Source organism: Coffea arabica, chromosome 1e, assembly GCF_036785885.1.
Source record: "Coffea arabica cultivar ET-39 chromosome 1e, Coffea Arabica ET-39 HiFi, whole genome shotgun sequence".
NCBI lineage: Eukaryota > Viridiplantae > Streptophyta > Magnoliopsida > Gentianales > Rubiaceae > Coffea > Coffea arabica.
Genome location: NC_092311.1, coordinates 46,563,290 through 46,576,005, shown reverse-complemented (window position 1 = coordinate 46,576,005; position 12,716 = coordinate 46,563,290). Strand labels below are relative to the sequence as shown.

The window sequence follows — 12,716 nt, the reverse complement described above, 5'->3', positions numbered from 1 at the left end:
CCTAGTTGTTAACCAAAAGATAAATGAAAGAGCAACATGTCAAATGCAATCATGGAGTCGAACAGAATTAACGAGCGACCCAAATTAAGAACCCCAAATCTCCTAAATGAAGTTTTACCTCTTGCCTCTAACCATGCCTCGACATGAAAAGACAACTGAACAGGCACTCCACTCTACGTAGTGTTCATCATCAACCACTTTTAAGGTGGATTTTACTATTATTGTTCATGTCTGGACAAAATATTTCCTCAACTTGATCATTTTAATCTTTCAATATTCCTTTTATTGGTGTAATATGGCAAGTCCACTTATTCCTGCCTCATTTGGTGGGGACTCCATCGCGCAATATTTATCCAAATTGTAACTATATAAGCCCTAATCCGCCTCTTTGCTCCTTGTACAAACAACAAAGGCCTCACATCATACTTGGATTCTCGTTACTTCATCCTTGAAGAGTTGAAGTTGTGTAAGTGCATTTTTCAACCTTTTTCTATATGTAGTTGTTCATATGTATGATCAGTTAAGCTCTAATCTATAGCCTATCCTCCTAGCATTGGCATGTACATATGCATGCGTCATGAATGGTTTGATTTTTTTGTTTATTATCTTCATTTCACGGCATCAGTATTGACAGCAGCTTTACAGGGTTGAAGATCTGAAGAATGAAGCACCTGCTAGTAGTTTTCCTACTTGTAATGATCAGTTCTCATGTGGCTACAAGCAGAAAAGTCATGCCGGCCGAGATGCAAGAGCAAGAGAAGAGATTTCTGGTCGCAAATGATGAGGGTAAAATCGATGATAACTCCGGATCAAGCGTGGATAATCACCATCACTTACCAAGGCAGGACTTCAACGATCACAGCGGAGGTGGCTCCATGGGAGGTGATGACTCGGACGCCCGCAAGAACTAAGAATAATTAGCTACGTAAGTACTTGGGAAGTTTAGTAATGAAGATTATATATAGTTATTTCCTATTTCGAGTTAAAACTAAAATCAGTGAGGGTGGAGTTTTCCCATCAGTACGTTTGTACAATAGGGTTATCTGTTTGTCAATAATCGATTATGAAGAATAATCCTCATGTATCCTAGTATATGAAATGGCTGTGGCTATGGCGCATGCATGCATGCATGCATGGTAAATAAAGAAAATAAAATCTTTGATTTCCTTTTAGTCCAAACTTGAGGAAAAGAAAAGGCAAAACATTTAGGATTTGTTTGGATTGTTTCATATTTCCCCAATTTTATTTGCTTACATCATCTTTACAATTTCCAATACACCTTTTTATCTTCCCAATATCTTTTTATCTCACATACATCACATCACAAAAAGTGTTACAGTAAAAATATCCCAAATAATCCCAAATAACTTACAATCCAAACAGATATGTTTTCATTATTAGTTGAGGAGAATAATCTGAGTTGGATTTGTAACGGACAATTGGTGAATTATATTCATTCGGAGTAAAAAAGACAATATACAAATAGATTTGGAATTGTGCGACAAAATTACAACTACAAATAGAATAGATGTATTAATGGGTGCCCATTAAAAAGACCCTAATAATAATAATAGTACAGTAGACTATATTTATAGGTTACACTACAAATAGACAACGAATCTAAACACTATTGAGTAAATTTTACGAACTAGATTAGTGCTAGTACATAGAATTTATCTTGACATAAAAATATAACGCTGTAACGCAATTGCAGCAAGCATGAAGAACAATCCCACAATCAATTCTATGGCAACATTTGAGTTGAATATTGAAGAACCAAATCAGAAAAGTGAAGCCTCTTTGCACATTTCCAGGCAACGTTTAGTTCGTTAATGACACAGTTTAATTTCGACGGGCTCATTTCCTTGTTGGTGGAGTTTCAACGTTCTTAAGATCCCATGGATTCTTCCTCTCAAGGTTTTGACAAGAAAAACCCAAGTTGGTTTCTGGACTTGTTTCTGGTTTCCAGCCCAAAGCGGTCCTTCAGACGCACGAATGTGCAGTAGTGGTGGACCTCAGACGGCTTAAAAAACATATCGCAATTGAACCATAGAGATCCCGGGGTTTGCTTGAGGATGCATGAATAGTTCTATGACTATTAGGCCTAGGCCCGATAATGGAGCACAATGGGCCACAAAACACCGAGTGTTTGGTGTCTGGTAGGTCAATGACCTACTAAACCTTTTTCAGGATATAGACAGGGCAGTTTTAAAACAAATTTCCTTTCATTTTGTCTTTTATTTTATGGATAAACTACCTTTTATCCTCCAATGAATTGGTACTTTACCACATAACCGTCTTGTTCTTTAAAAACTCTGTATTTGATAAAACTGAAATCTAAAAATTGAATTTGAAATTTGAATCTATTAAATTACTAAATTGTTAAATATTAATTGGATAAAAAACAAAAAAATCCCTTGTGATAGAGCTAATATACAGAAAAGTCCTCTATGATTTCAAAACGTATAAAACTACCCCTCGTGCTTTGAACTAAATTGTAAAAATGATGAATTCATTAAAATTAATGGAATTAACTTATTAGAATCTAAAAACAAATTTTTTATACCTATTTTTAACAAATATACACGTTCTACCCCTTATCTCCCAATTCTCTCTCTCTAAAGAATGAAACAAATGATTTTGTTGAACTATCTTTTGTTTAGTTGCATCAAGGCATTTTTGTCATTTCATCTGTCCCCATTAATTTTAAAGAATTCCGTCACCTTTACAATTTAGTTCAAAACATGGGATGTCGTGTTGTACGTTTTAAAATCAGGGGAGCTTTTTTGTATATTAGGTTTATCACAGGGGATTTTTTGTTTTTTACCCATACTAATTTGATACATTTGAATAATATTACATTAAGTGATAAGTAATAAGTGAAAACTGTCACTATCACAATCCGGATCCAGGGGCTAGCCCAAACAATTTTTGGACCAAAATTCACTTGCCCAAAATGATTAACCCAAAATTATAATGTAATCCAAACACCCAAAGTTCTTAAACCATTCTTTGCCTCTTCATTCCACTGATGTGGGATACTCTATTATCCCCACCTTTAGAACTTTGCGTTCTCGCAAAATTCATCAGAATTCAAACTGTCCACTTGATTATGATCTGATTCTAGATTCGTAAGGCCTTTAGAAGTGACCCCCGCATGACATGGCACTTAGCTCCTTACACTCCTTTTGCACAGTCAAAACCATAACCCGCTGGCCCAAACTCACCCCCATACAGAGACAACACGATATTCGTTCTGATATCAACTATCACAATCCGAGACCAAGGGCTAACCCAATCAATTTTTGGACCGAAATCCACAGACCCAAAATGGTTAATCCAAAATTACTATGTATCCTAAGCACCCATGTCCTTAAATCATTCTTTTCCTCTTTATTCCACCGATTTAGGATACTACAATCACATTAAGTGATAAGTAATAAGTGAATAAATTATCACTTATTTATTGGTGCGAGTTTTATTTAGAAAATTTAGCATTACTTAATTAATTCAGATGTTCTATTTTTTTTATCAAACCCATTAAGTTTAAATATTGAATCAGCTTATCAAACAAAGCCTTATACGTAACCCTTCATGATTTGGATAAAGTGTTATTGTTAATTTTTTTTGATAAAATTAACAGTCAAAATTTAAAAAATTTAAAATCAAACTAATAAATTGATAAATTTACCCTTTCACTGCTTTTTTTTCTTTTTTTCTTCTTCCTTTTCTTTCTCTTGTTTTTCTTTGTGAAGGGTAGAGATGATTTTACAAATAGTACTTTGGCCCACTAAAGTTTTCTCCAAATGCAAAAAAGAAGAAAAGAAAAAAAAATAGATAAATAAGAAATAAAAAATACATTAAAAATTTGCAGCCATTAAAGATTCCTATTTCTTATTTATCTATTTTTTTTAATTCTCTTTATTCTTTTTTGTATTTGGGAAAAAATAGTGAAGAGTGAATTTAATAATTTATTATTTTTATTTTAATTTTTTAATATTGACCATTAGTATTAATGAAAAAACTAATAGCAACACTTTAATTCAAATCATGAGAGAGTTATGTATAAATTTTTAAACTATAAAAAAAATTATATAGTAAAATATAAAATCACAAGAATAGAAAGTAATTTATTTGTTTATTTTGATTTTTCCGAGTGTGGTGCGGGAATAGAAGAATTTTAATTACGACTACAAAATGGTTTGGACATCTGTTCTTTTTGTTGACGAGAAACAGAAGTTTGCAGTTGCAACCCCTGTTCTAAATGCATAAAACTCATCGTTTGATTTTCTTTTTTTTTTTTTCCTTCTTTAAATGCTAGAGACCACCCACGCAGGAAAAAAGGGTATTTTCATGAACATCCGAAGGATTCAATCCACGCATTTAAATTTTGCAGGTTAAAAGATAAAAGCTGCAAAACTTGAGAATGCTGATAAATTCCTCAAAAAGAAAATGCCACATATTAAGAAAGCAATAGGGGCTACAGCCTACAGGAACCCAGCAATACTACAAAGTTGTGTTTTGGACTTCATTAATTACTTTTGATCAATTATGGAAATGATATATTTCCCACATCCAAGCAACATTAGCATATAAGTACATTCTCAGTCGAGATTGATTTTCAATTGGTTGATAATCGATTTTCATCTGGGACAGTCTACTTGAAGCATACTTCCAATAAAAAAAGAAAAAAGGAAATAATCTACTTGATAAATGCCTTGTGCAGCACCATAGTAAATAATGGTACTTCACCTTGTGCTACTATTTTGCATCTAAATCCCTGAAGACAGCCATAACAAGCAAAAATCAACCCACAAAATCATAAATTATCTGATCTCCAAAATGTCGCCTTAGCTGATTTTCATGTTGCTGCTGCAATGGATGCTGTGGTTGCACACCATCTGCATTTTGCCTGAGACCTAATGTCAGGGACACTGCTCCAAGCCCTCCAATCTCAATTCCGCTTTGCTGGTATGGCACGAAGCCCACCAATGAACCATCCATGCTTCCAGGAACATGACATTCAACTCGACTCCGCTTCTGATTCCATGTATCATCATTCATTCTAGATCCCATATATACCGACGATCCAACATCCGAACACTCCACCTGCTTTTCAGATGATCTACTAGCGTTGAGCCTATTCAGAGGCTGACTATCATTTGATCGGCTAACAATTTCAGTCATAGCCTTTCCATCAGTTTTTCCCACACTGGCACCTGTTTCTGCAATCCCTTTAGTTTCCAACATGTGTATCTCTTCAACCATGGGTTTCCACACTCGAACACGAGCATTGATAAACCAATTTGAAACCTGAAATGCAAATCCAAGCTAAACATTAGCCAAAAGGAGTTAAAAGAAAGTGAGCCTGGTCTACAAGTTAGATGATTGCAACTTTTCTTTCCACTGCAAAATGCCATCTGATACAAGCCCCCATCACTTCCTTTGGTACCCAATAATTTAGGGGGCTAAGGATGTTCCTCACAGGAAAATGACGGTGCTAGGGTCAAGTCTTAATCTCAGATCCTACATATGAACTTCTTATGAAATACCTCAAACTTCACAAAATAGATCAAGCCAGAATTAGAATTAAATCTGGCAGTAGAAAATTTAGTTCTCAAAGGGAAAAGCAAGGACATGGTTACTGTATGAGTAAACTCTATCTACCACAAACAGATGATAGGATTGCTTTTTCTACAATCCAAAGATACTCATCCAAATGCCATATACTGAACCGAAATAACGCGCTAAAGTAGCATGTAAGCTGAGAAATTGGAAGGAAAACCATTCTAAAGCGGTATATCTTTTAGTTATGCTGCATTTTTCTCTTTTCTTTTCCATTATCGTTTAGCCCATCCTTATTATTGCAGCATCTTTGCTCTCCAGATCATATTGCAAATTGGACATCTGTTTAGCTAGGGTTAGATGAAGCTGATATAACATTATGTCTCCACTCATTGGTTAGGAGAAATAAAGGTAACAACTTGACGGCACAACACCAAAGTAAAACAGGAAGAACTGCTAGAGGGATCACCTACCCTCTCTTCTTGCTCTAACATGTAAATGTATCAAGAGCTTACTATACCTGATTTCGACTTAATCCAGTTTGAGTGGCTAACATATGCTTGTCTGCATCAGTGGGATACCTAAAATAACAGATGAGATTCATTTTCAGTTAGATTGAGAGTCAATGAATGGTTCTTCCAAGTCCAAAAAATTGTGGACTTACGGGTGAAGGAAGTGATCAAAAAGCCAAGCTCTAAGAATAGCTACAGCACGTTCTGGCAGTCCCCTTTGGGGCCTCCAAACATGCTGTTGGGGTTCAAAGAAACCCACATTTCCTCCAACAACTTTCTGCTTCTGGAAGGTCTGATCCATCAATTTCATCCTTGATGTACAGATGTCACCTTTACTACTGCTCGTGCCCGTTGTAGGGGATGCCAAGTCTTCTCCAAGAGCTTTCCTTACATTTTTTAGCTGGTCAGAGATTGCATTTCTGATGCACCGAAAATGCCTAGCAACAGTCTTCAAGGCCTGAGAAATAAAAGGGGTGGCTGCAGTAAGACCTGACACAGACTCAAAGGATGAAACAACCATTTGCATCTGCTGATGATAGTGCTTGTATCTTCGGCATACCTTTCAAAAACAAGGCAGATGTAGATGTCAAAAGCTGAATTCTAGCATGAATATATTGCAGCTACAGCACAGCAGAAATATGTAACAGCAATTAACGATGTAGAAGTCACAGCAGATCATGACTTTTGTTAAGTCATGATATTGAGATATTCTACTGATGGCTAAGAAGCATAGAGGAATTTAAAAAAACATGCATGATGAATCAATCTAGCGTGCAGCCATGCATAAATATAGGCTCTAAACATTGGCAAATATCTATGCATACATGGTAGCTCTAGATGTTAGCACGCTGTTTCTTTTAATTATGTTAGATGTATTGCAGGCTAACAGACTTACTGTGTTTCCCGGGGCCCATTTGCCAATGAAGATAATAAAATTGGGAAAGAGAATAGTCCACAAGAAAATCAAGGATGAAAAAAAATACAATAAATGGGTAAGAATAATAGAAAGAAAGATCTTGATTATACACTAGTACTATTATGGAAGAAATTTTAATTGAATCTTACATCAATAGACATTCCAAAAAGAAGTTCACATTTGTACTGGTTTTTGAGAATTAACAACATTATGATATTACTCCATATCTCAGTACTGTACAGCTAAAACAATATTTTACTTAGTTGAATCTAAAATTGTAGACTGCAATGTCCTTGAAATACTACTATTACCATAGGCAAAATGTCAAATTGTTAATATCGAGGGTACACAAATTAATGCAAACTTTAATCACAAATACATTTTCAGTAATCTCAGACCACCAATCCAAAAATATCATCCAGTACAGCTTGCATATAGCACCAAGAGACTTCCTTACAATAATTGCTTAGCCCCTAAGTTTAGTAGCTAGGAGGCTATTTCTAGATAAGTACCAAAAACGTCCTCATTGCCACTAAAGAACAAAAGTCATGTAGGCTTGTGATTTTGATGTGGGGGATAGGAGAAAAACGGAAAGTTTCTGGCTAATAGAGAACTTTTGATCCCACTAAAACAACAAATACTCACCCTAGTTTTGTAGGAATTTTAGTGAGCTCTCTTTTCTTGTCAATGCATGAATATGTGTTTTTTGCTTGACGTCGAGTTCCAGAATTATCATATTCAAATACCAAACTATATAACCAGTAAAGCATATTAAGAATCCAGATAATGACAGGAAAGAAGGTTACAAACCTCCTCCAGCATGTACAACAGCTTTGCCTTCTTTTGGAGATAGTCTGGCCGATAAGATTCAGTTGGGCTGCTTAAACCTCCATGATCCTGTGTCTTTTCATTGGAACTGTAGAATGTAGATGATGAGCCACCAGAATCCCCAGCCAAAGCTCCAATAATGGATTCATTAGCATTGACAGCATCATCACAGGCCCTAATCTCAGCTGAAATCCTTTCCAGTGGCTCTGGCATTTTGGTGCATTTTGGACCGAAAACATTACAGAAGTCATCCAATAGCTGTTGGGCTGGCTTTAGAAACTTTGAACTTTTCAGTATGGTTGCATAGCCAGTAAATGGACCAAGTGGACCTGCAGCCCGATGAGCAAAAGTTGGATTTCCCACCATATCATGTTGAGCACTTTCCAAGACTTTACCATGATATGATGGTTTTGAATCAAAACACTGATAGTCAGACTTCAAGGCCTTTATCTCTTGAATATTGCTAAAACAACCAGCTCCTGAATGCAAATCTTCAGACATAATCCTCTCCCCAGTCTGACATGCATATGATTTGGACAACGGAACCGACGAAAGTGATAGAGACAAGGCCTGAGTATTAGGACTATCATTTGCAATTGATCTATGGTCTCTCTCTGCAGCATTCTTAGTACTTGCACAGTATTCTAATTCACCATTCCATCGACGGCATTCACCAGAACCATGCTTAAGGCCTAAAGGGTTTGAATGATCAGCATAGGCTGGAAGGAGCACAAGCTCGTTTCCACCATTAGGCCATGAAACATGAGCAATTTCCTTACTGTGTTGTTGAGCAATAGCTGCCACTCCTAGCTCCTGTGTCATAATAGTGGCAGAGGAAACTTCTTGAAAAGTATTAGCAGTATGGTAAACTGAAGGCGAGTTGAAATGCACATGATCAACATGATTTTTGGGGCTGTTACGGCTAGAAATTTCACCAGGTGGACTAGTCAAAGATGAGCGGACCTCATGATGATTGCCATAGGAAGAACTAGGCTTATTGAAGTATATTGTGGAAGTAGAAGGATTATTGTTATTAGCCTTCAAAGAACCAGACAAGCCTCCTCCGACAAAAATTGGGTTGTGATTGCTATCAATGCCTCCAGCGGATCCACTTGTATAATTAGTAATCCAGTCGCAGCTCTCTTGTGAACCAATGCTTTTCCAAGTGCTACAATTTTGTGGGTCACCACTAACTTTAGCTGAAGAATTGACATTTGATGGGAGAGTATTGGACAGATTGGTAGATGGATCTTCTACATCACCGGCTATCCGCTTCGATTCTTGATGCAACATTGTAACATCCTTGTTACTGTGAGCTAACAAAGCTTGCGAATTTGTGGAAAAATCAAGCATTTCAGATGAAAATACTAGCGGTTCATACGATAAATTTCCATACCTAATACTTCTAAGCTGAATGAGATCCGGGTTTAGACCCTCATGGGTAGAAAATGGAACCAACTGATTTGCATAGACTTCCACATTTTGGTTACACGGATTAGGATGGTGTTGAACCCTCAACTTATCACGACGGCTTTGCTGTGCTACATGCAGTTCAGGCCTAAAGTTGCCTGTCTCCATAACCTTTCCCAAAAAATCCCACTTCTCCAATGCCACACACTCATCTCATTGTTATCGTAAATGAAGGCCTAAAATGAGTTCTTCGTACCTTCAGCAAGAAAATGGTCCAAGGAGATCCAAAGAAACTGCTGCATGCGATCCAAATCCGATGGAAATATCATCTAGTGTACAAGAACGAACAAGAATGCATAGCTGGTAAGGGACAAATACAGCACAGGAATTCCACTGAAGAGAAAGAGAGAGAGAGAGAAGTCACGTAGACTTGCAGCAGGTTTAGGCAATAAATGAAGTGAATTGATGAAGACCATGTGGAGGATTGTAGCTGTTAGGAAATGGAGTATCCTGGAGTACCAATATCATCAGACGACCAGAAACAAAAAGCAAACAGAAGCCAACGAAGAAGAAAATTTTGGACCTTGAGAGTTGAGTAATAGTACTGATGATACTAAAGGAGAAAGGTGCAGAAAAGAACTCTGAAATTTAAACAACTGGTTTGCCATTTTGAAACCTTTTTTTATTTGAAGCTGTTGTCAAAGACCTAGCCTTCTGGGCCAAGCAACACTATTTTACATGGCTCATTCTTCAAAGTTTTCTATATATACACAGTAACTAAATGCATTCACTGTGCTGCAGTTCCACCTTGTCAAGAAATACTTGCTTCTACCACCAAAACTTTCACCAGAAAACTAAACAAAAGCTTCAGAAAATAGTAAACTCAACACGTTAACCTACTAGAATATGGGCGTTTGGGTAAAACCAAGTCAGGCAACGTGGAAATCAAGCAAATAGTGTGGACATTCAACGTTTTTCATCAACAGATTAATTTTTTTTTAAAAAAAAGCGGCTTCTGTGGGAATTTATTCAATCTTCGGATCATAAAAATCCTTTAAATTTTGATATTACACGAATGGATCTAAGCCGGGAAGCTGGGGTTCTAACACGCGAAGCTACCACGGAAGGGATGGTTTAAACACTTACCTGAGCTAGAAAAAGACATTATTCACTTTGAATGAAGTGAAAATGCATAAATTCAAGAATCGAGAAGATTGAGTTGAACTTTCAGGGGCAGAAAAAAAGAACAACAAAGAAAAGAAACACTACATCAGACAGGGACTTTAAATAGAGTGTCAAAGATAAGAAGATTTAAGTAAAACAAATTTTCACCGGAAAAAGTTATTAATTTAACTAGCTGAGCTAGTTCATTACCTCAAAGAAAGAAGATACAATGAAAGTTGGACTTGGAACCAGATCTTGATATCGAGAAGAACCCTTCTGAACTATGGACAGTATAACTATTCCGGCGAGATTCCGATGGATTTTCAGGCGAGAATCTAGAGAAGGAGTGGCGTAGGGGCGGTTTGGGGAGGCAAGAGCGAAGGTAGCTGGAGCAGCTGTGCAGCAGTAGTAGCAACTACTACTAGCAAGTAGTAGTAGTAGTAGTAGTAGTAGTAGTCGTAGCAGTAGGAGGACAATGATTGCCAAGGTGATAATTGCCGTGTTAACAACAAAGACTTTTTGGGCTTTTCACATGGGAGGGATTTAACGTCGTTAGATTTGACGGCGAATAATTTGTCATGAGACTCTCTTTGTTTTTTAATATAGTGAGAGAGATTGAAATGAAATTCCAATTTGTGGGTTCAAAAGTTTCTTGTCTTGGAAATTCTTGCTTGCACGAGTAGCTGTAGTCAAGAACTAATTCTCGATGCAAATTGTTGTACTATAGCATTAGCAGCAAATTGGCCAGGGCTTTTTTTTCATCTTTCCTTTTTAGGGAGGTAGAAGTACTACTGTAAATGCTATTGTTTCGATTTACATATTATTGTCAATAAAGATATTTTAGTAAAGATAATTGATATTCGTACGTTTTATTTAGCATCTGACACTCTAATTCATTCATTAAAAATATAACTCTCAACGAATATTAGAGACTAATTGAAAAGTAGTGCAAATATCATTTTTTCAATATAATTATATTTAAGATAATAAAAAAAAAGAGAGTTTGTTTGGATTGCAACTTTGGAAAAAAAATTTTAAAAAATTATTCATTTAGCACATTCTCAACTAACTTATTCTAAATAATTTTTATTTTACATAACTTATATCTCAAAAACTATTATGCAATTATTTTTGTTCCTAAATATACTCTGGAAAGCTTTTAAAAAATTCGCTCAAAGCGGAATAGAATTAATTCCTCAACGTAATTGGGAAGCTTTTCAAAAAGTTCCTTTTTCGTTGTTTCTGCAAAACATCATCAATCCAAGCATTTAAAGCTATATGTGTTTCTTTTCTGATGAAGAACATTTGAAGCTTTCTTCATTCCACTATTTCATTAGCATCAGCTAAACATATATATAGATAGTAAGCCAAACACGGAGTGCTAATTACTATAAATTAGAATCTCATGATTTACATAGACACTTAAATGCGAATACACGAGTGTTTGTGACCAGCCGTGCATGGAAAAAGTTGTACCTCTCCTATCGAAAGGCCAAAGAACAAGATATTTATGGTTGGCGGATACGGCCTTAATCACTGATTTTAGCTAAGAAAGTACACTTTAAAGTCTAAAGCTCGGGGGATTTTTCACCCTGCTATATTAATGGAAGTACTCATATCGTCAGTTAAGTGTCTGCTACAATTAATCCTATTACTAGACACTACTACTAGTAGGTAGCACGTCATTAGAGGTACATCTTGGTTCCTTTGGTTTATGTCTAATTTGGGGATTACATTACAAGAAACTTCTCTAATTGGTCCTCAATTATGGTGCAAAAGTTGTACCCTTATCTTTGCGTTAAAATTCTGATCATCATGCGTACGTAAGTCTGGGAAAGGAAATTTGGAGAGAATAGGCCAAGGGAATAGATGCAATTATATATAGTTGTCTTCCTTTTTGGAACTGTTCGCGAATTATATAATTGCCAGGAGAAATAGAGAAATCAGATTCTTGATTGGAGCACCATGCATTTCTGTTCAATCAGATTCTCGGGTTTGTAACTTAGCAATGTGGATTTGATTATTCTTTCCTTTTTATTCTTGATGATTACTTTATTAGGAGGAAAGTTTTTAGGTGTAGCATGTCACATCATTTATAAGAACTTTGGTTTAAAAGAAAAGTTTTGTTTTCCCAATAAATACTTGTTAAAATGTTTAAATCACGCCTAACGACGTTTCGTATAAATATACAAACTAATGATTATTTTCTTGTATTCATAAGCTTTCCTTATTTAACTTTATATTTTAAAAGTATTAATACACGAATTATATTTTAACGAGTGCTTGGTAAACTACTCTTATTAGACGGGTCATCATGACCC

The 12,716-nt window shown here is 36.0% G+C and overlaps 1 protein-coding gene and 1 long non-coding RNA gene across 4 annotated transcripts; one reads left to right on the top strand and one right to left on the bottom strand.

Annotated features, from left to right (window-relative positions):
- The first annotated feature begins 389 nt into the window (after nt 1-389).
- LOC113707576 (uncharacterized) lies at nt 390-1,179 on the top strand. Its single transcript, XR_003452304.2, has 2 exons — nt 390-466; nt 646-1,179. It is a non-coding gene; the product is annotated as an uncharacterized lncRNA (long non-coding RNA).
- Nucleotides 1,180-4,504: 3,325 nt separating this feature from the next.
- On the bottom strand, nt 4,505-10,828 carry LOC113707540 (uncharacterized). Of its 3 annotated transcripts, XM_072058675.1 has the most exons (6): nt 10,606-10,828; nt 10,378-10,455; nt 7,804-9,560; nt 6,230-6,636; nt 6,086-6,146; nt 4,505-5,313 (listed from the first exon to the last, which is right to left on the bottom strand). In XM_072058675.1, the coding sequence occupies exons 3-6, from the start codon at nt 9,397-9,399 to the stop codon at nt 4,807-4,809; spliced, it is 2,571 nt and encodes an 856-aa protein (XP_071914776.1). In that variant the 5' UTR covers nt 9,400-9,560; nt 10,378-10,455; nt 10,606-10,828; the 3' UTR covers nt 4,505-4,806. The 3 variants fall into 3 exon arrangements, with proteins under 3 accessions (XP_071914776.1, XP_027085667.1, XP_027085665.1); XM_027229866.2 differs by lacking the exon at nt 10,378-10,455 and having other exon boundaries at nt 7,804-9,624; XM_027229864.2 differs by lacking the exon at nt 10,378-10,455.
- Nucleotides 10,829-12,716: the final 1,888 nt, after the last annotated feature.